General features: G+C 41.3%; 2 protein-coding genes across 7 annotated transcripts in view; one reads left to right on the top strand and one right to left on the bottom strand.

The window, feature by feature from the left end:
• The window catches only part of LOC140197085 (uncharacterized), a 70,850-nt gene extending 67,420 nt beyond the window's left edge, over positions 1–3,430 (top strand). Inside the window, exons 9-11 of the mRNA XM_072257002.1 lie at positions 1,740–1,888; positions 2,783–2,931; positions 3,057–3,430. Coding sequence (XP_072113103.1) covers positions 1,740–1,888; positions 2,783–2,931; positions 3,057–3,097 — 339 coding nt within the window. The 3' untranslated portion in view covers positions 3,098–3,430. The remainder of the gene's footprint in view (positions 1–1,739; positions 1,889–2,782; positions 2,932–3,056) is intronic.
• Positions 3,255–26,395, bottom strand: part of uso1 (USO1 vesicle transport factor) — a 136,637-nt gene continuing 113,496 nt past the window's right edge. For 4 of the 6 annotated variants that reach the window (XM_072256532.1, XM_072256537.1, XM_072256536.1 and 1 more), the window contains 2 exons: positions 25,865–26,080; positions 14,215–15,338 (listed from right to left, as the gene is read on the bottom strand). In XM_072256532.1, the coding sequence (XP_072112633.1) occupies positions 15,270–15,338; positions 25,865–26,080 (285 nt within the window). In that variant the 3' untranslated portion in view covers positions 14,215–15,269. Of the gene's footprint in view, positions 4,027–14,214; positions 15,339–25,864; positions 26,081–26,395 lie in introns of those variants that run through there. The other 2 variants (XM_072256533.1, XM_072256535.1) reach the window with 2 other exon arrangements.

The following is a 26,395-nucleotide window of genomic DNA, read 5'->3' as shown; positions in this document are numbered from 1 at the left end:
AAATTGTCCTTGGACCTGATGATACTGCTTTCAAACTTTAGTTTTACTTGTCTGACGGGAGAGGGAAAAAGAGAGAATGACCAGGATCGTAGGGGGGTCTTTGAATATGTTGACTGTTTGCCTGAGGCAGTAGGAAATGTAAATATAATCAATGGCAGAGAGGCCATCTTTTATGATGGACTGAGCAGTGTTCACAGTTTTCAGCAATTTCTTGTGGTCTTGGGCAGCGCAGTTGCCATACCAAGCTGTGATGTATCGGGACACGATGCTATCATGCAGCGGTTTAAATTGGTGAAGCTCATCAAGAACATCAAACGTCCTTGGCCCAAGAGACAAGTGTGCGAGAGAACTCTATTACGGATGGAAATCAGGTCTCCTCTAACATTGTTTCCTGGTACACACAGGACCAAAGAATATTGGAGAAATGGAGAACAGGATAAATATTTGAAAGGAAGGTTGTGCAGATTTATGGGAGGAGAGCAGTGGGGCTCTTTGGACACAGTCCTGGAATGAAAGCACTCAGGGAAAAATTAGGTTGATAGAGCCCCAAATTATTGTGCCCTTGTCCCACCATAAGAAAATGAGGGTATTTTTCTTCTGGCATCTACAATGCAGCTGGCACTAGGTGAACAATGAGGTACTGGGAAGTCTAGACCAAAGCCACCCTCAAATCCTTTCAAGATCCTTCTGTTTAGAACTGCTCCTGTGACAACAGGAGAGGGATGGGTTGGGGAATAATGCACATGGAATTCTCCCCCCACCATGTCTGTACGAAGTCAGCTGGGATCACTGTGGGTCACCTTTGTTGACATTCTGTATATGATTTTGTCTAGAATTCACATTTTGTATCTGCTCTATCATCCACCAAGGACCATGAAGCCATGGGAAAAAGAAACAGGGGGAGACCATTTAGTCTCTTAAGCTTGCTCCGCTATTCAATGGGATCACCACTGATCCAACATTCATCAAGCTCACCTCCCCACAACCTTGGATTCGGATCTTGTGACAGGTGGAATCCTAAAACATCTTGGGACTGTTCCTGAATTTAATGGAACCTAATGTCAATCCTGCTTGATTTTTCCTAAAAGATGGATTATTATCTAACTGAAGGAAAACTGCAAAAGAAGGCCAGGGAAATCCAAATGTCCTAGTGCATGAATTTCAAAAGGTTAGTAGGCAGGTCTAGCAGGTGCTTCCGAAGGCAAAATACATGTTGGCCTTTATTGCAAAGGGTTTGAAGTTTAAGAAGAGATAGGTTTCATTCCGGTTGTACAAGATGAGACCATACCTATACAGTTTTGGTCCCCCTACCTAAATAAGGATATGGTAACATTAGGGATAGTCCAAAGGAGAATGAAAGCTCATTCTTGGCACAAGAGGGTGTCATATTGAGACAGGTTAGACAGTTCAGGCTTGCCTTCTTTGGAGTTTAGAAGAATGAGTGGTGATCTTATTCAAACATAAGAACTTAAGGGAACTTGACAGTGGAGATGTTGAGATGCTTTCACCAGTGGGTGATTCATGAAGAAAGCGCATGACTCAAAATAAAGGGCTGATCTTTAGTATAGATATTTCTTCTCTCAGAGTGAGACAAACCTCTGAAATTCTCTGCCCTGGAGTATGGAGTGTGTTGGAAGACAGAAGAGAAGTTGAGGCAAGCAGAGATCAGCCATGCTCATATTGAATGGTGGGGAAAGATTGTGCCTGGTGCTCTCATTTTCTTGTGTTCTGTTTTCCAGATTAAGGACAACTATACTCATGAGAATCAGCTCCCTCCCAGTGACCGCTCTCTGGAGATGCTTAGAAATGACTTCATTGACAATTACCACCTGTTCATCCACCCAATTCACCAGCAGTTCAAGCAGCTTGACCAGTATCCCATGGATGGGTAGGGATTGTTTCAGTCATACATCATGGAAACACACCCTTCAGCCCATTGAGTTCATGCCAAATGGGCATCAACTACCCATTTACAATAATCCCATTGTATTCTCCCCACATTCCCAATAACTTCCTTTAGATTCTACCTACTCCTTACCCACACACTGGGGGCAATGTACAGTAGCCCAATTAACACACTGACCGCGTCTTTGGAATGTGAGTGGAAACCAAATCCCTCAGGGGAAACGAATGAGGCCAAAAGGAGAATGTGTAAACTCCACACAGACAGCATCAGAGATCAGGATCATACCTAGACCATGGAGCTGTAAGGCAAGGGCTCTACTCACTGTGTCAATGTGCCACTCCACTGATATTTTTGTTACTTGCTTTCTAAGATATATTCTAATTTTATTCACAGTGAACCTCAAACTGATGTGCCAGGAGTTAGAACTTCCTCTTTGGGTTGTTATAATGTTAGGAGCAGCTCATTTACTCCCCACTGCCCTTCTTTCCTCGCCACCAACCTTTTCTTACAGAAAAGCCAAAGAAGGATGTTGTAAATCTGAACTACAATTCAAACACCAAAGATACTCAGTAGGTCAGGCAGCATCTGTGGAGAAGAAACTTTAGCTAAGATCAAGGACCTTAACTCTTATTAACTCTTATTACGCTCCCCACAGAGGCTGGGTGACCTACTGGCTGTCCCTGACATTTTCAGTTTGATTTCTTAACTTATGTGGATAGTCAGTTCAAAAGCCCTCTTTTCTAGTTGTTGGAGAAGTAATGTGGAAAACTTCAGTTGACCAATCCCACCCCCAAACCTCTAAGGCTCACAGTACTGAAAATTGATCTTATTATGACACTTGTCATAATTATTTTTATGTTTTAAATTTCATTTTAGTTACCTAACCCACTCTGAACTGGCCCCTCTGCGTATTCCATTAATTTCCCTGGAACACTGCGCATCTCGCTTTTTCACAGTATGTGATGTCGATTGTGATGGGAATCTCTCCCTGAGAGAATGGGGCAAGTGCTTTGGCCTCAAAGAAGGTGAGACATTTGTTTGGGTCACTAGAGAGTTATGGGGGAGAAGGTCAATGGAGCTTACATAGCTCAGGATCAAAGCATTTCAATATTAATTCTTCTTGAAAATTAATTTATCTTTTCTGTTACAGAGGACATTAACCCTAATTACATCTTTCAACATGAATACTGAAGATACTGGACCTCATCTCTGATATAATTTTAAGATTGTTTAATGTCATTTCCAGTACACAAGTGTAAAGGAGGATGAAATAGTTGTTGCTCCAGATCCAATGCAGCACAAAAAAAGCAGAATAATATAAAGAACACAATAAATATAAATCTTATATACATAGATTGATCCTATGACATTAGGTGGCTGTGACAGGAATGATAAAGTAGTGGCGGTGGGCGTGTAGTGCGGTGGCTTAGTGGGTGGAGGTGTTAATCAGTCTTACTGCTTGGGGAAAGTAAGTGTTTTGAGTCTGGAGGTCCTAGCATAGATGCTGTGCATCCTCCTCCCTGATGGAAGTGGGGCATACAGTTCATGAGTAGGGTGGGTGGGACTGTTCATGATGTTGTTGATCTTTTTCTAGCACCTTTCTGTATATATGTCTTTAATGGCAGGTAGACTGGTACTCATGATGCATTGGGCAGTTTTGACTACCAGTGGACAATCCATGATCAATCAATATATTAGAAATGGATGCATATAAATTTTAGTTTACTCCAAAAATCATTTCATTTTGGCTTTAAGATTTCCTGGGGTTATATATAACAGCATACAAATGTTGGAAAATTCCTCACTAAAATTCTGTTCTGCTCTTGATAAATCTACTTACTTCCAAACAATAAAGAAGCTGTAAAATCTTCTCTCAGTTGTGATTTAATTGCATGGTAAGATTACAATATTTCCGGAGGTTATCGCCCAACTTAAAAGACCCTACACATGCCAGGGTTGTGTGTTCAATGACATGCATGGTACAGAGTCCCCACAATCATTCAGCCGATGGATACTCTGGAAAAGTCTTGCTAGATTGGCCAGTGCCATCCATGACGGTCCTTGGTCCTTGTTCATTCACTTGTGCCACAGAGGGTAGCAATGTAGGCAGTCTGATCTGGCTGCAAAATTACATTACAAAAACAAATATAATAAGCAGTCAACATGGATCTTGAAAGAAAAATCAAATAATGATCAAATTAATTGAAGCCTTTAAAGATGTGACAAAGAGCAGGCAAGTGTAATAGAATGCATATTTAACTTTTCAAAAGGCTTCCCAAAGTACTAGATTATAGACTAATAACAAGTTTTGTATAACTGCTCGAACCACTGAATTCCCCCTACAGGAACCACAATATAAGAGAACTGTACCTATTCAAAGTGAGAGGTCATTTATGAGTGGAGCCTTATACTACCACAGTTGTTCTCAATTTTGAACAATCCAGACATTGGAATAAAAATGGACATTTCTACTTTCATAAACAAGTAGGAGAGATGAATAATGTAACAAATTGCAAAATACCAAATAGCTATAATTAAATAATGACAAGGTGCAAGTCATGGTATTTCAGTATGAAAAGTAAGGAGGTCCCATATTACGTTTGTACTTGGAAAATACGATTCTTAATGTGTTGGAGCAGCACAGAGATCTGGAACATGGGTTCAGAAGTCCTTAGAGAGAAAAATTACTGCAAATGTTGGCATATGCAGCAGCAACCTGCTGGAGGAACTCAGCAGGTCGAGCAGCATCTATGGCGGCAAAGGGATTGTCAATGAAAATTGGTAGACAGATCACTGAGTAAAGATAATATGGCCACAGAAAGGTAAAGAAGTACTATGATTTATCTTTAATCCTAAAATACAAGTGGCCCTGAATCTTAGTCCACATCTTAGTTTCTATGTTACACTATGACTCATCTTCATAGTATAACAAAGGAACAGAAGAAGTGGTGTAAAATTTACTTGATTTATATTAAACCTGCAAGGTGTTTAAAGCAGGAACGCAGAGTCTTCTCTTTCACCGCAGGGCTGGAGGTATAACCATCAAACCACTTTGAAATAGTAGACACGGTGTTTCAACTCGCGGGGAAGGAGAAAAATCAAAGGCCATGAAAACTAGAGGATCTCTACAAAATAGTGACTGAGAACTTTTTAAAAATCCAGAATAACTCTACTGATAGCCTGAGGTGAGGAAAGATAGGAAGAGACAAGCAGAATATTAAAACCTACATGGTCTGCTTGGGTAGAATGATCTGTTTTGGTGCAATGTAATTCTTCAATAATTAAACAAGAAGGGTGACTGCTTCAGAGAGGAGCCTGCTACTTACAAAGTAGGAGTATGATAATATATTTTAAAAAGAGCAGCAATTTTTCAAATTCTGCAAGGACTTTTCCAAAATTGAGTTTTATTATTTCTTGCTAATGAGTTTCGTTTCACAGTCAAACTCCTTGTGCACTGTGCCATATCACTACAGTTACCTACTTTTGCTCTCTTTCATTGTCTTAGCACCAACTTTTCACAAACTTTCTCAAGTCTTAAGTCTCAAGTCTTCTTTTCTGACCCAGTTTCACAAATAATATTAGGGTGACACACCAGGGACTCTGTATTTCAGGGATCACAAGCACAGTGCTTGGAAATCACAGCCATTCACCTCAAAATGCAATCATTACAACTCTACAGGTGGGGTTGGGAAAACCAGCTCTCTCATCTTGTCCAAGTTTCTCGCCGCCCTCCATGGACTCTCCACCCTTCATCTTGCCTTTCCATGGAATCTAAGATAGGAGGATGAGGCCTTTCCTCCCCTCTGGACAGCTCTGCCAGTTGAGAAATTTATGATTGATTTTTCACCTCAAACACATTTTCCTGTCCTATTCTTATATCCCTCCATTCCATATCATCCAGAAAGCTATCAACCATTTTACAGTTCTTTAGAAGCCAGTATTCCAGGTATTCCAGAAAATCCCACATAGCTGACTGATGAACAAGGTTAGAGGATGTGGTCATAAGAGAAGTACAGCACAGAAATGGGTGCTTCAGTCCATCCCGAAACCATTTAAACTGCCTACTCCCATCGACTTACACCAGGACCATTACCCTCTACATCTCTACTATCCATGTATCTATCCAAACTTCTCTTAAGCGTTGAAACTGAATTAGCATGCACCACTTGAGCTGGCAGCTCAACGCTCTGAGTGAAGGAGTTTCCCCTCATTTTCCTTAAACTTTTTACCTTTCACCCTTAGCTATGACCTCTGGATCTAGTCCCACCCAACCATGGTGGAAAAATCCTGCTTGCATTTACCCTATCTATACCCCTCATTATTTTGTAAACTTCTATCAAATCTCCTCTCAATCTTCTACATTCTGAAGAATACAGTTCTAACCTATTCAGTCTTTCCTTATAACTCAGGTCCTCCAGACCCGGCAACATCCTTGTAAAATTTTTCTGCACCCTTTCAACCTTGTTACCTCTTTCCTGTAGGAAGATGACCAAACCAAAGCAGCACATAACACTCTAAATTAGACCTCACCAACATCTTATACAATTTCAACATAAAATCCCATCTTTGTACTCAACACATTGATTTATGAAAACCAATGTGCCAAAAGCTTTCTTTATGACTCTATATACCTGTGACAACACTGTCAATAAATTATGTACCCGTATTCTCATGTCCCTTTGTTCTACCACATTTCTCAGTGCTCTAACATTCACTGTGTGAGACCTACCCTGGCTGGTCCTACTGAAGTGCAAAACCTTGCAATTGTCTGGATTAAATTCCATCTGCCATTTTTCCAGCTGATGCAGATCCCTATGCAAGCCATGATAGCCTTCCACACTGTACACTACACACCCAATCTTGGTGTCATCCACAAACTTGCTGATCCAGTTAACCACATTATTATCCAAATCATTGATATAGATGTCAAACAACAAAGAGCCAGCAACAATCCCTGCAGTTCACCATCAGTTACAGGTCTCCAGTCAGTGAGGCAACCCTCTACTACCACTGGCTTCTCCCACGAAGCCAATGTCTCATCCAATTTACTACCTTATCCTGAATGCCGAGTGACTGAACCTTCTTGACTAGCCTCCTATGTGGGATCTTGTTAAATGCCTAATTAAAGTCAATGTAGACAACATCCATTTGTTATGGTGTTATAGTTGAGGTGGTAATGGGAACAAGCTCCCAGTACCTATTAATTGCTCCCAATGGCATGCGCCTCAAATAGCCTCTGACAATGAAGTCCAGCTCCTGGCCTTCATGTGTGGCTTAGTTAATAAGCCCGGCAGAACCTTTTCCACTGACAGGAGAAAGGTCAAAGGCAGGTTATTGGTGCCTTAAAGCCAATCACTTTGGGCAGATGGGGCTCATCAGTCATGGTTGGCAGCTCATCTAGGAGAAGGAAAACTCTGATCTCAAACCTCCGCTGCCTTACAGCAAAACCCACTCATGGGGAAGGCTTCAGAAGTAAACCCCGAGGGAAAAATCTGGAGCTGGATTCCTGAAGGCAATCCTACATTGAATTCAATGTTGACTGGCTACTCCTCCGATGTTGCTGGTACCAAACTCTTCCGTTCTTTTGAGTTCATCAGATGCGTGGAGAGAGTAAGCTTGCTACATGGGCAACAGCTTGCTCTCCATATCGTACTGCCCAGGCTAGCATATCTAGACAGCTAGTACTTGATATCTATGGTCAACTCTGACTGATGGAGGCCTCAGATAGACATTGACATACTAACATGGATTAAGAGACAGTTAACAGAAAAAAAGTGATGAAATAAACAAGTCTTTGAGTTGGTAGGTTGTGATTAATGGGACCACAGGAATGATTGAGTTCATTTGACTTCTGGAATTTAGGATAAAATCTGGGCTAATAGGTTAATAGTTCCTTGTTTTCTCCTATTGCTTATTCCTTATCAGAACCAGATTTATTATCACTGACTTATATAACGTGAACTTTGTTGTTTTGCAGCAGCAGTAGTCTTCTTCTTAAGCCCATTGTCTCTAATTAGACATAGGCCACCAACAGCAGCTTGTAGGATTTCTCTGTCCCGGGCCAGACTTTCAATTCGTTCTCAGGTGTAGATCCTCTTTTTGGTGTATCACTCCTCTCCCAGGGATGAGGGTTTTGGAGTTTCTTTTGACTTTTCAGTAGCTCTAGGTTTTTATGGGAAGGGGTTGCTAGCCCCATGCCCAATCCTTCTTTCACAGCTGGGCTTGGGACCATCCATGGCAGAGTTCAACAACACCACGCAAAGACATAAAATTCACTGTAAATTACAAAATAAATAAATAAATAATGGGGAAGAAAACGTGGTCTTCCTGATCCATTCAGAATTCTGATTAGCCTGATTTGGCAGGGTGCAAGTAGTTGTTGCTAAATTGAGTGTTGGTCTTCAGGCTTCTGTATCTCCTCCCTGATAGATATCTGGAAGTATAGTGTCCATGACTCAGCCAGATGAGTCAACAACCCTCTGCATGCTCTTGCAATCCTCTGCATGGAGTCTTTATACCAGTCAGTGATGCAACCACTCAGAATGATCTCCACTATACATCTATAGAAACTTGCAAGAGGCTTTGGTTATACCAAACCACTTCAATCTCCTAATGAAGTAGAGCCGCTAGTGTGCTTTCTTCGTGATTGCATTAATGCATTGGGCCCACGATAGATTCTCCAGGATGTTGACACTCAGGAACTTGAAGCTTTTCACCATTTTCACTGCTAATGAGAACTGGTGTGTGTTCTTCTAATATTCCCTTCTGGAAGTCCACCGTAAACCCTTGGCCTTGCTATCTTTGAGTGCGAGGTTGTTGTTGTGACACCACTCAATTAGCTAATCTATCTCTCTCCTACATGCCTTTGTCACCATCTGAAACTTTATTAACAGTAATGTAGGTAGCATTTGAGCTGTGCTTAATCACAGTCACGTGTAGAGAGAGCTCAGCCTCCTTGAGATGAACCTATATTGTCAGGGAGGAGATGTTATTACTGATCTACTTTTACTGTGGTCTCTTGATAAGGAAGTAGAGGATCCTATTGCAGAGGGAGGTACAGAAGCACAAATTTTGAAGCTTATTTAATAATACAGAGGGGATGATGGTGTTGCACACTGAGCTGTGAATCAATAAACAGCAGCCTGACGAATGTCCTGCTGTTGTCTAGGTGCTCTAAAGCAGAGTGCAGAACCAGTGAGATTGTGTCCATTGCCAACCTTATATGTTAAGATCATATTTATTAACCTTCAATCCTGAGAAGTTTGTAGAATTTTGGGAGATTCCAGTATCTCCAAAACCACCACTTCAAAACCATTATGGTGCAGACTGATAGTCATTTGGGATTTATCAGTATTCCAACGGCGATATCTAGTAGTAGTTTTGCTTTTAATAAAACCCATTTATTTCCTCATTTGCAATGGGTCCTAGGTCTTCCAGTATTTCCGTGTGCTCTTCAAAGATGACAGACAAAGAATGCTTAGTTTCACCACAATATTTTAAATTCCATTATAAATTCAATAGTCATGGTGAGTACTTGACCCATATTTTCCTCTTTTCACATACCTATAATAAAACGTTATTGTATTTGGTTTCTTTCAGTTTATTCTCACTCTACTCTCCCCTTAGCAATTTTACATCATTCTTTGTTGAATTTTAAATACACCCAATGCTTTTTCTTGCAACTTTTCCTGGTACTGTAAGTCTTTCCCCTTTGATTAAATTCACTTATAATCCATGGTTGGAATGCTTTTCTAGTTATGTTTTTATGCCTGAAAGGAATGTATATTTGTTGCAAATTTATTTCTTCAAACGTTAACAATTGCCTGTTCAATTCCAGTTAGACTGCCTTTGTAAAAAATGAAATCTTAGTTTCAGATAGAATAGAATTTTGCAGAGTTCAGACATTTTCATTCCACACAAAACAAACTTGAAGATAGTAAAGGCAGTCGAACATTAAAGGATATGGAATTGGACAGGGAATTGTTAACATATAATAATCACTTTTCCTAAAGTCTCTCACTCAGCTTAGTTCATTGTCATAAATGCCAGAGTGGAATGACATTCCTTGCTCATGTGAAGCTCTTAGTGTAAACTGTTTACAGAATAACAAGATTGAAAAAGGATCTAGTGCTTTCCCAATGCATATGACACATAAACCCTTCTCAATCTTCCAGCCAGGTCAAGGTATCGATTTTAACTGACGTTTCGATGACAAACTCTGCCATCTTCATTGGGGATGATGCTAAGGCTTGTCTAGTCACTCAACCCTCATAGCCCGTCCCTTCTGAATGGTTAGTCCTCAACCAATCAGGTTTCTGCTGTCCTGCCTTGTTTTAAATTGTATTCCAGTTCTTACTTAGAGTGAGACCTTGGTCTTTGTTGAAATTCTTATTCTCTAGTCTTATTTCAATGGCTTCCTGCACCAGGTCCCAAAAACCACAGGCATGGGACTGTAGTTTTGTGCCATCAAAGTCAATCCTGTGGTCAATGCAAATGCAAAGTTCTGCTACTTCCAATTTCTCCGGGTAATCCAAATGGATACACCTCCTATGCTCCTTGGTGCAGTTTCAACCATGCACCTGGTTTGGCCGATATACTCTGCTCCATATTCACAGGGAATCCTATAAACGCCAGCCATCTGATCATCTTTGGCTGTAAGGAAGCTTGCCCATAAAGAAGCTCAATTCCAAGATTATGCTCATGTTGAGGATTAACCAATCAGGAGGGATGGATGACAGGAGTTATGTACAAAAACCACCAGACTACACAGGCCTAGGCATCATCCCTGATGAAGATGGCAGAGTTTGTCATCAAAAATGTCAGTTAAAATTGACACCTGAACCAGGCTGGAAGCCTGAGAGTTTATACATTAATTATCTTATTATACTGTTTATATTCCTGCCTGTACTGTGCACTACAAGTTTGTTTCATACTTTCTCGTATGGCGCCTTCTGAAAGTCCAAATACCACCATGCTTGCTAGTTTGTCCCACAACTCTCCTCGTCTACTTTTCCTTCATATCTTGGCCCTTTTTATTTCCTCACTGCCAATTACACGACGTTGTCTACCGGACAGCCCAAGACTCAATTGCGGATTTAACTACTGTGTCAGCTGACAACCACATTTAGATTCAGTGTCAGTAAACATTATTGATTTCAGGAACAAATAAGGTGACAATCTTTTCCTTTAAATGTGCTGCACACACTTTCTCTGACATTTAAGAGAAAGGCTTCCTCTGGTAAATGAATGACCAATAGCAGTTTCACCAATACCTGCCTGAGGCTATGCTGGCAGACTCAACTCAAGCAAGAGCTCAGGAAAAATAATATCCGGCAGTACGGCAGTGTAGCAGTTAGCGCAGTCGCTCTACAGCACCAGCGATCACTGATTGGGGTTCAATTCTCACACTACAAGGCATTCTCCCAGTGACTGTAGGTTTCCTCTGTGTGCTCCGGTTTCCTCTTACAATCCAAGGACTTATGGTTAGGGTTAGTAAGTGGGGAAAATGCTATGTTGGTCCCAAAAGTGTACCGACACTTGCAGGCTCCTCCCAGCATATTGCAAAAACAAGGATGCAAACAACGCATTTCACTATATATTTCGACAGAAGTGTGACAAGTAAAGCTAATCTTTATCTTTAAAATTTGAATGCAACAAAGAACACAATGCTTGAATACTCTATGTAAATTTCTGCTTAAAATTAGAGTACTTAACCCCTGAATCAACTAGATTTCAGTCCAAACAGCCAGCATGTGGTTGTTGATCACATCATGAACAACAAAAAAAGTTAATTTCAGGCTTTGTTTTTAAAATAGAGTAAGAATCTTAGTGTTAAACAGCAGGGAAACAGGCTCTTCAGCTCACAATGTCATTCCCAACTAATTAAACTAGTAATTAAATCCTTAACCAAACTACCCACTTTTGCCTGCACAAGGTCTAAAACCCTTAATTTTTTGCATATTCACGATAGACCTATCTAAGAGCATCTTAAAATCCTTCGTGCATTTGTCTCCAACCCCACACCTGGCACCTACCACTCTTAAAACTTAAACTGGACATCTCCTTTCAACTCATTTCCTCACACCTTCAATGCACAACTATGGGAAAAAGATAACAGCTACTTACTCTCTCATAATCTTATAAATATCATGTCCCTTCATCTCTGTCACTCCACAGAAAACAATCCAAGTACATCCAAACTCTCATAGCATGTGTCCTCTAATCCAGACAGCATCCCAATAAACCTCTTGAGCACCCTCTCCATAGCCTCCACATCCTTCTTATGATGGGGTGTCCAGAACTGTATGCTTCCATCATCTTGCAAAGTTTATGAGACACTTAGACAGGCAAATGTACAAAGAAATGGAGGATACAGATTACATGCACAGAGATGGGATTGGTTTAAATTGTCATCATGGTCAGCACAAACCATGTGTTGTACTGTTCTTTTTCCTCAAACAGTAAAACCTACTTTCATTTCACTTTTTCCAGGTGTCACCCAAGTTTAAAAGAATGGAAAATACATAAACACTCCAGATCCCAACTCTGGATACCAACCCGCCCTGGCTAGAGTTCTGAATCCTAACCCTGGCTTTAGCCACACACCTTGCTTGCAATGTGGACTGCCAGCTCACATTCCAGATTAACAGGTGAGCCAAATGCCAGGCCACCAGTATTCCAATTAGATGCTGGATTATTTGAGTTCTACTGAACTTTGCTGCATGGTTTTAGGTATGAAGTATTTTAATTCTTGCTCACATTGAATACTGTGCCTAATCCATATTTGCATTACCTGTTCAGAAATCTAAGAATAAGTCTAACAAAATCATTTGTTCACTGCGAACTGTAAAAACCCAGACCACTACGTTTTACAACGATATCCAAATTAAGATGTTTGCACTGTACATTCTCTAGTCTTAGGGAATGGAAAAGCAAGAACAGAAGAATTACAACATGAAATATAACTGACCTATTAACCTACAAGACCTAAGATTTGTATCAAGTAGAGGCCAACATTTGAGGAAATTCCACCACTCTAATATGTGGATTAACTTTGTCAATGGAACTTCATAGGGAGTGGAAGAAAATTAAGCCTGAGTATTAAGGTTAACAAAATCATGAGAATAGCTGGGTAAGAAGCAGATGGGATCTGTCCAATTGTGCTAATTAGCAACAAGTCTTGCTGGAAATGAAGAACTGATCATATGTGGATATTGTGTGTAAGGAGGAACCATTAGCCCTCAAGGCTACCTGACTAATGACTTGGTTTCTTATAATTCAAAGGGAAGAACTATTGGCCTTCAAGTCTACATGGCTAATGACTTGGTTTCTTATAATTAGTGGGGAACTGATTACGTATGAGGGGACCCTCTGTCTAATTTTATGTAAGTTATTGAAGCATCCAAAATCTTTTCGGTAAGGGTTCAACAGGAATTCGTGACCTCTGAAAACTGCTGAACTGCATGTATTCTAATGTATAAAAGACCATGTTTATGCTCACTTTGGCAGAGTTGTATTTGGCTCTCCATGATCATATAATAAAGTAATTAAAACCAAATACTGGGGTCTGTGTCATTGTTTAAGTCTAATTGGTGATAGTAAACTTCTCTGACATAGGGTGAGTGCAGAATTCCAGCAACAGTGAATGAACACCAATGTAGTTCCAAGTAATAAGTGAAATCTGTAGTTTGCACCCAGATGAGTTGCTCATAAAACTATCACTCATAGAAAAATAGGGCTTTATCAGACAACCCTAAAAATGGGTTGTATAGTGCAAGTGTTTTACATGCACTTTGAAAATTCATTTCCATCAAATTCTCTCAATGACAACAACATACTTAAATGAAGCAAGATAACTATTCCCTATTATTTGGAAATTGTAACAGGTACCACATTAAAGTTACCTACCTACAGCAGCAAAACTTCATTGTTAAACTACAAACAAAAAAATTCACACCTCTAGTAAATCTTGAGTTTTCTCAGGAAGCACATATTAACTTTGAAAGACTTATCCTCTGCATTCTAAAACTATGTCTATTTATAAAACATTCAAGGCTGCTTCAGAGGAGTGATATCAACCTGTAATTAGATTTAAAGTAGATGAAGTGTGGAGTCAGCAGGTAGCTTTGACCAACTAAATACTTAAGAACCAGAAAGGCTTCAACATTGAATAGATATCTTATTGTGGTGTTATTTACTAATGAAATAGACAACCATTTGATTCAATTCTCATTAAAAATAGAACTAAATATTGTGTACTATATTTCACTGTGAAATTAGTGAAAACATCTGTATCTGAAATTTCCTAGATATGAATTTTATTTCCAGATCAATTAAATTCTCTTTATAAAGTGTATTATCTCATTTTATTCTGACTTGGCCTAACAGCCAATAAATTACATAAGTCATACAGATCTTGTATCTCATCAATACAGCCAGATGTAGAAATAAATCTTTGCTTGTAGTATTGTTTACAAATAATAAATTGACATTAAGAATTACACTTAAATATCTGTAATACCAAACTGTCCAAATGTTGTGCCGCTATTGACTTTACAAGTTTCAATTTGGAGGGACAGAACACAGCTTTGAACAATATGAAGGCACAATAAATCCTCCATGAGTGATGGACTGTCACAAATCAGGGAGGCTACCAGCTCAGACAGACAATTCCCAGCACACGGCCTCAATTCAGAAAGACCATTCAACTTTGGTGTTCCTGCAGATACAAAAGTGAAAATACAATGCCCCCCTCCCACCACCAATGCATAGGATGGCAATACAGATGTGCAACATTTTTTCCTACTGCATACTGCTCTTATACTAGATGGGTATGGTAGGATGCAAATGAATAGAGTAACGAGTTTCATGACTCGAATTTTCAAGTAGGTTCAATGTGGAACATCCATTTGCCTCAATTCTTGAACGAACTTTTTCTTCAAAGTGATGCTTTTAATTTGCAGCTAGGTCTACAACCTCCCACAACACATTTCTGTAGAAAGTACTTGTCACAACACTTGGTTGAGTTGACATGTCCATAATAGTGTAGGCTATACCAGCACAACTGTGAATCTCTGCTTGCTGTATTCAAGGTTGAAGAAAGGAGAATATTTTTTCCTTTAAATGGAGAAAAGTAAAAGTTTTTTTAAAACTTTTAATACTTTAAGAGTTAAAAGTTTGTAATACATGATGAGAAACTTCAGTAATGGGTAGATACAATGAGCAGATACTTCAAAACCCCCTTCCAAAAAAATAATCCTGAATATTTATAACCTTGTTTCTACATTATGCATTGTGATATTAGAAGCTCTGACCCACATTCTGTTTTATTTCCCTACTTTGCCTGCATGCAAGTGAGATTCAACTAGTTCACGTCATCTTCGTCATCATCATCATCTTGGTCACCAGACTCCATGTCATCTTCATCTTCAACCTGCAAAAGTCAGAGATTTGTGGCTTAATGTTTATGTACTTTGAAATTAATCTCTTATTTTGTTACAAAAACACTTCATATTGAGTCCAAACACAATCATCAGTACACTCACTTAACTTAAAGAAATATCTATCCAAATCCAATAAAATCAGTTTATAATCTGAACTTCACATTTCTAAATTGAAACCACAGTATTTTAAACTCAAGGCTGGTGAATATGCCTGAAGAAAACAGAAACATCATTGTACATAAAAGCTGCAGTTAATTTCATGAAGTGATGAGTGCTGCTGTCACACAGCTTCAGCATATTGTGTACAGGTGTTCCCCGCTTTTCGAACATTCGATTTATGAAACCCCACTGTTACGAAAGACCTACATTAGTACCGTTTTTGCTAACAGAAGGTGTTTTCACTGTTATGAAAAAAGGCAGCGCGTGCACTGAGCAGCCTCTCTCCCCCAGATTCGGAACGGCAATTCTCGCCGGCATTGCTTAAACACGTGCCTATGAGCATCCATTTGCAAGACAAGCTCTAAGGTATCAGAAAAGCCTAAAAGAGCTTGTAAGGGTGTTACACTTAGCGTAAAACTAGACATACTTAAGTGTTTCAATCGTGGTGAACGAAGTAAGGACAAAGTGAGTTTGGCTTGTGGAAGTTGACAAAGATGATGTTGAAGAGGTTTTGGCATCCCATGACCAAGAACTGATAGATGAAGAGCCGATGCAATTGGAAGAGGAAAGGATAACAATCAAAACCAAATGCAGTAGCGAACAGACCGAAAGTGAAGTCGTCCAGGAACTGAATGTGAAGCAACTGCGTGAGATTTTCGCTGCAATGATAAAGTACAACTTTAATTTTGAAAGGGTACGTCGGTTTAGGGCATATTTGCAGGATGGTTTGAGTGCTTACAAAGAACTGTATGATAGAAAAATGCGCGAGGCTAAGCAGTCAAGCAAGCCTTCCACATCAGCCACAGCAGACGACGAACCTCGAGCTTCGACATTGAGGCAGGCAGACATAGAAGAAGGTGACCTGCCTGCCCTCGTGGAAACAAACCACCCTAACCCTCGGGCCGCGGAGAATGCAGTGGTAGCCGGGACGCACCCAGCACACCTTTTAAAAAAAAAAAGCCAAAATAAACAAGCTAATTAATTAGGTGCCGCCCGGCACGTAATTGTTGGCCCAGATCAGAGGCCAATCTTCGCTTTACGACATTCCGGCTTACGGTTTCATTCCGGTTTCATAGGAATGCTCTACCTTCGGATGGCAGGGGAAACCTGTACTGTGTAGTTTGCATGTTCTCCATATGACTAGATGGGTCCCACTAGAGTTCCAGTGTAGCCCCACATCCTCAAAATATCAATGGTAAAAGTTAGCCCAAGTTGTCCCTGGATGAGGTAGGTGGAAGGAAAATCGAGGGAAGGATGATGGACATGTTATAAAGAATCACAAGTCACTACCTTTGGGCAAAATGAGGATGGTTGCGAGAATAAACCCATCTTATCCAATCTCTTTTTAACTACTGCTCTCCATTTGAAGTAACATCATGATGAATCTCTTCAGCACCCTTCTGTAGCATTGTGACCAGAACTGCACATAATACTCCAACTGTGGTGTAGCTAAAGTTTTGTACAACTACTGTGTGACATCTTAAAACCATATGATATAGGAGCAGAAGTGGGCCATTCAGCCCATCGAGTCTGCTCCGCCATTGAATCATGGGCTGATCCAATTCTTCCAGTCATCCCCACACCCCTGCCTCTTCTCCATACCCTTTGATGCCCTGGCTAATCATGAACCTATCTATCTCTGCCTTAAATGCACCCAATGACTTGGCCTCCACAGCCCCTCGTGGTAACAAATTCCACAGATTTACCACCCTCTGACTAAAGTAATTTCTCCACATCACTGTTCTAAATGGATGTCCTTCAATCCTGAAGTTGTGCCCTCTTGTCCTAGACTCCCCTACCATGGGAAATAGCTTTGCCATATCTAATCTGTTCAGGCCTTTAACATTCGGAATGTTCAATGAGATTTCCAGTCATTCTCCTGAACTCCAGGGAATACAGCCCCAAGAGCTGCCAGATGTTCCTCATATGGTAACCCTTTCATTCCAGGAATCGCTCCCGTGAATCTTCTCTGAACCCTTTCCAACGTCAGTATATCCTTTCTAAAACCGCACATAATACTCGAAGTGTGGTCTCACAAGTGCCTTATACAGCCTCAGCATCACATCCCTGCTCTTATATTCTGTACCTCTAGAAATGAATGCCAACATTGCATTCGCCTTCTGACCAACTGACTCAACCTGGAAGCTAACTTTAGCGGATCCTGCGCAAGGACTCTCAAGCCCCCTTGCATCGCTGCATTTTGAATTCTCTCCCCACCTAAATAATAGTCTGCCTGTTTATTTCTTCCACCATTGTATTTCATTTGCCACTTCTTTGCTCATTCCCCTAAATTATCCAAGTCTCTCTGTAGGCTCTCTGTTTCCTCAACAATACCCACTCCTCCACCTAGCTTTATATCAATGGCAAATTTAGCCACAAATCCATTAATCCCATAGTCCAAATCATTGACATACATCGTAAAAAGTAGCGGTCCCAACACCAATCCCTCTGGAACTCCACTGGTAACTGGCAGCCAGCCGGAATAGGATCTCTTTACTCTGTTTTCTACCGAACAGCCAATCGTCCACCCATGCTAGTAACTTCCCTGTAATTCCATAGGCTCTTATCTTGCTAAGCAGCCTCATGTGCGACACCTTGTCAAGGGCCTTCTGAAAATCCAAGTACACCACATCTACTGCATCTCCTTTGTCTACTCTGCCTGTAATTTCCTCAAAAAATTGTAGTAGGTTAGTCAGGCAGAACCTTCCTTTCAGGAAACCATGCTGGCTTTGGCCTATCTTGTCATGTGCCTCCAGGTACTCCATGATCTCATCACTAACAATCAATTCCAACAACTTCCCAACCTCTGAAGTCAGGCTAACAGGTCTATAGTTCCCTTTCTGCTGCCTCCCACCCTTCTTAAATAGCGGAGTAACATTTGCAATTTTCCAGTCATCCAGTACAATGCCAGAATCTATCGATTCTTGAAAGATCATTGTTAATACTTCTGCAATATTTCCAGCTACTTCCTTCAGAACCCGAGGATGCATTCCATCTGGTCCAGGGGATTTATCCACCCTCAGACCATTAAGCTTCCTGAGCACTTTCTCAGTCATAATGTTCACTGCACAAACTTCACTTCCCTGACACTCTTGAATGTCCGGTATACTACAGATGTCTTCCACTGTGAAGACTGATGCAAAATACGCATTCAGTTCCTCTACCATCTCTGCATCTTCATTACGATATCTCCAGCATTATTTTCTATTGGTCCTATATCTACCCTCAACTCTCTTTTACTCTTTATATGCTTAAAAAAGCTTTCAGTATCTTCTTTGATATTAGTCGCCAGCTTCCCTTCATAATTCAGCTTTTCCTTCCTAATGACCTTCTTAGTTTCCTTCTGTAAACTTTTAAAAGCTTCCCAATCCTCCATCTTCCCACTAGCTTTGGCTTCCTGGTATGCCCTCTCTTTTCCTTTTACTTTGGCTCTGACTTCACTTATCAGCCATGGTAGTGTCCTTCTTCCATTCAAAAATTTCTTCTTATGTGGAATATATCTGTCTTGCACTTCCCTCATTTTTCCCCAGACACTCCAGACATTACAGCTCTGCTGTCCTTCCTGCTAGTGTCCCTTTCCAGTCAACCTTGGCCAGTTCCCCTTTCATGCCATTGTAATTTCCTTTATTCCACTGAAATATCAACACACTGGAATTTAGTTTCTCCTTCTCAAATTTCAAAGTGAACTCGATCATATTGTGATCACTGTTCCCTAAGGGTTCCTTAACCTTAAGCTCTCTTATCACCTCCAGGTCATTGCACAACACCCAATCCAGTACAGCCGAGCCCCTATTGGGGTCAAAAACAAGCTGTTCTAAAAAGCCATCCCTTAGACAAACTTTCTCTCTTGAGGTCCAGTACTGGTCGGGTTTTCCCAATCCACTTTCATGTTAAAATTCCCAATGATTATCATGACACTGCCCTTCTGACATGCCTTTTCTATCTCCTGTTGTAATTTGTAATCCATATCCCGGCTGCTGTTTGGAGGCCTGTATACAACTGCCATTAGGGTATAGGTTTATTATTGTCACATGTACCTTGATAGTGAAAAATTTGTCTTGCATAGTGTTCATACAGATCAGCTCACAACACAGTACACTGAGGCAGAACAGTGTAAAACAATAGCAAGACAGAATCAAGTGTAACAGCCACAGAGAAAGTGCAGTGCAGACAAAAAATAAAGTGCAAGTTCACAATGGGGGTAGATTGTGAAGTCAAGAATCCATCTTATTGTACTAGGGAATTATTTAATAGACATACTATATGGGGGCTGAAGCTGTCCTTGGGTCTGGTGGCATGTCCTTTCATGGTTTTCTATCTTCTGCCCGATGAAAGAGGGGAGAAGAGAGAGAGAATGGTGTAGGTTGGGACTGAGGCAGTGAGGCATATAGACATATAGACAGAGTCCGTAGAGGGGAAGTTGATTTCCATGATGTGTTGAACTACATCAACAGTTCTCTCCAGTTACTTGCAGTTACAATCAGAGAAGTTATCATACCAAGCCATCATGCATCCAGACAGGAAGCTTTCTAATGTGCATCAAGAAAATTGCTCAGGATCAATAGGGACTTGCCAAAATTCTTTAGCCTCCTGAGGATGCAGAGGCATTGGTGAGCTTTCTCAATACCTCCACATTGCATCTTTACTTTTGTATAGTAGTACTCTCAAACTGAATGCTAACATTGTATTTGCCTTTCTTTACCTCTGAATCAACCTGCAAGTTAATCTTTAGTCCTGTATGAGGACCACCAAGTTCCTTTACACCTGATTTTTGAATTTTCTCATTTATACAATAGTCCATTACTTTATTCCTTCTGCTGAAGTGCATGACTATGCAATTCCCTACATATATTCCATCTGCCACTTCTTTGTCCATTCCCCCAATCAGCCCAAATCCTTCTGCAGACATTTCGCTTCCTCAACACTACCTGCCTCTCCACCTATCTTCCTATCGCCCGCAAACTTGGGCACAAAGCCATCAATTCCTTCACTGACATATAACGTAAAAAGGCGTGGTCCCTACACCGATCCCTGTGGAATGCCACTGGTCACCGGAAGCCAACCAGAAAAGGGCACTTTTATTCCTACTCCCTGCCTCCTTCCAGTCAGCCAATCCATCCATGATAGTATCACTCCTGTAAAAATATGGGCTCTTATCTTAGTAAGCAGGCTCAAGTGCACACCTTGTCAAAGGACTTTTGGAAATCCAAATTAACAATATCCACTGACTCTACTTCTGTCTATCCTGCCTGTTATTTCCTCAAAGAACTTCAACAGATTTGTCAGGCAAGATTTTTTTCTTCAGGAAATCATGCTGACTTTGGCCTACTTTACCATATGCCTACAAGTACCCCTAAAACCACATCCTTAATAATAGACTCTAAACTCTTTCCAACCACTGAGATCAGTCTAACTGGCCTATTATTTCCTTTATACTGCTTCTTTCCCTTTTTAAAGAGTGGACTGACATTTGCAATTTTCCAATCCTCAGGAACCATTGAAGATCATTACTCGTACCTCCACAATGTCTTCAGCTACCTCTTTCATAAACCTGTAATACATCTGGTCCAGGTAACTTATCTACCTTCAGAATTTTCAGCTTCCCAAGTACCTTATCCTTAGTAATAGCAATGACATTCACTTCTGCACCCTGAACCTCTCACATTTCTGGCATTCTGCTTGTGTCTTCCACAGTGAAGACTTACGCAAAGTACTTATCAAGTTCGTCTGCCAATTTTGTCCCCTATTATTACCTCTCCAGCATTATTTTCCAGTGGTCTGATATCAACTCTCTACTCTTTTTACTTTTTTATATATCTGAAAAATACTTTGTGTCTTTTTAATACTACTGGCTAGCTTACCTTCATATCTAATCTTCTCTCTCTTTATAGCTTTTTGAGTTGTCTTCTGTTGGTTTTTAAAAATCTTCCCAATCCTCTACCTTCTCACTAATTATTGCTATTTTATAGCCTTCATTTTCACTTTTATGCTGTCTTTGACTTCTCATCATCCACGGTTGCCTCATCCTCCCTTTAGAATACTTCTTTGGGATGTATCGTTCCTACGCCTTCCAAATTGCCCCCAGAAACGCCAACCAATGCTGATGTGCCATCATCCCTTCCAATCAACTTTCATCAGCTCCTCTCTCATGCCTCTGTAATTCCCTTTAACTCAACTGTAATACCGATATAACCAATTTTAGTACCTTCTGCTCAAAATCTGATTTTAGCACCTCCTTCTCAAACTGGAGGGTGAATTCTATCATAATATGATCACTCAAACACGAGGAAATCTGCAGATGCTGGAATTTCAAGCAACACACATCAAAGTTGCTGGTGAACGCAGCAGGCCAGGCAGCATCTCTAGGAAGAGGTACAGTCCACGTTTCGGGCGAGACCCTTTGTCAGGACTAACTGAAAGAAGAACTAGTAAGAGATTTGAAAGTGGGAGGGGGAGGGGGAGATGCAAAATGATAGGAGAAGACATGAGGGGGAGGGATGGAGTCAAGAGCTGGACAGTTGAGGGCAAAAGGGATATGAGAGGATCATGGGACAGGAGGCCCAGGGAGAAAGAAAAGGGGGAGGGGGGGGAAACCCAGAGGATGGGCAAGGAGTATAGCGAGAGGGACAGAGGGAGAAAAAGGGGAGAGAGAGAGAGAAAGAATGTGTGTATATAAATAAATAACGGGGGAGGTGGGGCATTAGCGGAAGTTTGACAAGTCCATGTTCATGCCATCAGGTTGAAGGCTACCCAGACGAAATATAAAGTGTTGTTCCTCCAACCTGAGTGTGGCTTCATCTTTACAGTAGAGGAGGCCGTGGATAGACATATCAGAATGGGAATGGGACGTGGAATTAAAATGTGTGGCCACTGGGAGATCCTGCTTTCTCTGGCGGACAGAGCATAGGTGCTCAGCGAAACGATCTCCCAGTCTGCGTCGGGTCTCGCCAAAATATAGAAGGCCACATCGGGAGCACCGGACGCAGTATATCACCCCAGCCAACTCACAGGTGAAGTGTTGCCTCACCTGGAAGGACTGTCTGGGGCCCTGAATGGTGGTAAGGGAGGAAGTGTAAGGGCATGTGTAGCACTTGTTCTGCTTACAAGGATAAGTGCCAGGAGGGAGATCGGTGGGGAGGGATGGGGGGGGGAACGAATGAACAAGGGTGTCGCGTAGGGAGCGATACCTGCGGAAAGCGGGGGGGGGGAGGGGAGGGAAAGATGTGCTTAGTGGTGGGATCCCGTTGGAGGTGGTGGAAGTTACGGAGAATTATATGTTGGACCCAGAGGCTGGTGGGGTGGTAGGTGAGGACAAGGGGAACCCTATTCCTAGTGGGGTGGTGGAAGGATGGAGTAAGAGCAGATGTGTGTGAAATGGGGGAGATGCCTTTAAGAGCAGAGTTGATGATGGAGGAAGGGAAGCCCCTTTCTTTAAAAAAGGAGGATATCTCCCTCGTCCTGGAATGAAAAGCCTCATCCTGACAGCAGATGCGGCGGAGACGGAGGAATTGCGAGAAGGGGATGGCATTTTTGCAAGAGACAGGGTGAGAAGAGGAATAGTCCAGATAGCTGTGAGAGTCAGTAGGCTTATAGTAGACATCAGTAGATAAGCTGTCTCCAGAGATACAGACAGAAAGATCTAGAAAGGGGAGGGAGGTGTCAGAAATAGACCAGGTAAACTTGAGGGCAGGGTGAAAGTTGGAGGCAAAGTTAATGAAGTCAACGAGCTCAGCATGCATGCAGGAAGCAGTGCCAATGCAGTCGTCGATGTAGCGAAGGAAAAGTGAGGAACAGATACCAGAGTAGGTTTGGAACATAGATTGTTCCACAAAGCCAACAAAAAGGCAGGCATAGCTATGACCCATACGGGTGCCCATAGCTATACCTTTAGTTTGGAGGAAGTGGGAGAAATTATTAAGAGTAAGGACTAATTCCGCTAGATGGGGGCAGAGTGGTGGTAGAGGGGAACTGGTTAGGTCTGGAATCCAAAAAGAAGTGGAGAGCTTTGAGACCTTCCTGATGGGGGATGGAAGATGGGGGACTGGACATCCATGGTGAAAATAAAGCGGTGGGGGCCAGGGAACTTAAAATCATCGAAAGGTTTAAGAGCGTGAGAAGTGTCACGAACATAGGTAGGAAGGGATTGAACAAGGGGGGATAAAACCGTGTCGAGGTATGCAGAAATGAGTTTGGTGGGGCAGGAGCAAGCTGAGACAATAGGTCTGCCAGGACAGGCAGGTTTGTGGATCTTGGATAGGAGGTAGAAACGGGAAGTGCGGGGTGTGGGGACTATAAGGTTGGTAGCAGTGGATGGGAGATCCACTGAGCGGACAAAGTCGGTGATGGTGTGGAAGACAATGGCCTGGTGCTCCTTAGTGGGGTCACGATCGATGGGTAAATATGAAGAGGTATCCGCGAGTTGTTGCTGTGCCTCGGCAAGGTAGAGGTCAGTACGCCAGACTACAACAGCACCCCCCTTATCGGCAGGTTTTCTGATCACTGTCACTGTCTCCTAAAGGTTCCTTTACCTTAAGAGCTCTAATCAAATATGGATCATTACACAACACTCAGTCCAGAACTGCAGTCCCTTAATGGACTCAACCATAAGCTGTTCTAAAAAAAAAACACCTACAAATTTCCTCTCTTGGGATCCAGTAACAATCTGATTTTTTCAATCTAGCTGCATATTGAAATCACCCATGATTATTGCAACATTGCCCTTCTTACATACCTTTTCTTTCTCTCAGTGTAATTTGTAGCCCACAGCCTGGCCACTGTTTGGAGGTCTGTATATAACCCACAAGGATTCTACATTTCCAATCCTATGTCACCTCTATTGATTACATTTTTTTAAAAAATCAACAGAGCCATCCCACTCCCTCTGCCTGCTGCTGGCCCTCTCAACCTTAATCGAGCTGATGCAGACAACAGCATGTGCACTACCTACCACCCACTCCCCGCACCCCAGGTCAATGACTAGCTCCTTTGTTTTGCTGACACTGAAAGAAAGACTGTTATGATACCATGCCACTAAGCTCTCAGACTCCTTCCTCTAAAATTAATGCCTTTGTCTATGGAAGCAAAGAGACCAAATGCTTCTTATTCTATCTACCAATATCTCAATACATGTTACAATAATAAACCATACCCATATAAAATGTTACACTGCATCATACAAAAAATCAAACCATAATAAGCTATGGACTGGTAACCCAAGGTCTCTCGGTACATCAACACTAATGTCTTTGTCATTTAATGACCCCATGCTTGTCTGGATTAAGTTGCAGCCGCCATCCCCAACTGCTTTGCGCAACTCTCCAGCTGATTCATGTCCCATTGCACCCTTAGACAACCTTCTTCTCTATCTACAACTCTATCAATATTCATGTAGTTCGCAAATTATTACAGAGGCCCTAACACCAATCTCTGTGATACACAACTTGTCATAGATTATCCAGGCATCAATTCATCACTACCCTCTGCCTATCATGTAGGTAATTTTGGATTCACTTGGCCAACATGCCTCAGATCCATAGTACCTCAACCTTCTGGACCAGCATAAGATGTGGAACCTTGCTAAAGTTCCTGGAGAGCTATGTGGGAGAGAAGGCAGCAGGCCAGGCAGCATCTTTAGGAAGAGGTACAGTCGGCGTTTCGGGCCAAGACCCTGACAAAGGGTCTTGGCCCAAAACGTCGACTGTACCTCTTCCTAGAGATGCTGCCTGGCCTGCTGCATTCACCAGCAACTTTTAGTGTATTGCTTGAAATTCCAGCATCTGCAAATTTCCTCGTGTGTGGGAGAGAAGGGTTAGGTTAATCTTGGAATAGGTTAAAGGGTCAGCACAACATAGTGGGCTCAAGGGCCTGTACTGTTCTATGTTCAATGTAAAAATTTTAATAAAATCTATGTTAATCAAATCTACTGGTCTGCCTTCATGAATTTTCTTATTACCCAATGTTGATAGATTTTTAGATAGTAAGCAAATTAAGGAATATCTGATCAGCATATACAAGTAGTGCAGGGATTGGCTATAACCCTGTGGAAGGGAAGAGCAGGTTCTGATTCACTGTTAAATTTTAATAACTTCACTCTCGATTTCTAAGTAGCCTAACTGCATCTTCAAGCTATAACCAGCAAATGACAGCTATCTGCTGAATTAAACTCAGTTAAATGCAATGAGAATTACAGTTGGTAGCATTTCATTAGTATGAACATATTCTTGTACTGGTCTAATTTGAGGTTTTCTATTGTGACTGAAGGATTCTATAAAACAGGCATGCTGTTTGTAAGAAGACTCACATTAACTAGCTGAGCAAAAGGCTGTTTTAAAATATCAGACTGTTGAATCATACTAACCGGTTCCCCAAGCTCTTTCAGTTTGTTTTTCAGTGTGAAGATTTTCTGGTCCTGGTCTGCAAGCAGCACCAATAGATCATCCTGCTCTTTCTTTGATTCCATCACCTCTTGCTGGAGTTTGCTCTTGTCAGTCTGAAGAATGACTACTGTACTATTTACCGAAGTTAGCTGTTGATCCAGGGAATTCTTCTCCTCGGTCAAGCCCTTAATTTGGCTCTGTGCATAGAAACAACAGTCTGAAGTCCAAATAAAGCTGATCAATTAACACTTCAACAGCAACAAAAGTTTCTGGAAATTCCAAATTAAATAAAAAGATCTAGAAAATGCATTATAAAATTATACTTGGAGAGAAACAAGAGTTGACATTCCAGACTGATAACTTTTTGTCTGAACAGGGAAGCCATACCCAATTTTTACAAAACATCAACGACCTGAAAAATGTGGATGTTTAACACTCAGTTGCAAGACCCATGAGCTAAGAAAACCAATGCTTATGAACTGAACTGGTTCTTCTGTGTTGTAAAAGTCTCT

This window comes from Mobula birostris, chromosome 4 (genome assembly GCF_030028105.1).
Source record: "Mobula birostris isolate sMobBir1 chromosome 4, sMobBir1.hap1, whole genome shotgun sequence".
NCBI lineage: Eukaryota > Metazoa > Chordata > Chondrichthyes > Myliobatiformes > Myliobatidae > Mobula > Mobula birostris.
This window is presented reverse-complemented; position numbering and strand designations above follow the sequence as displayed.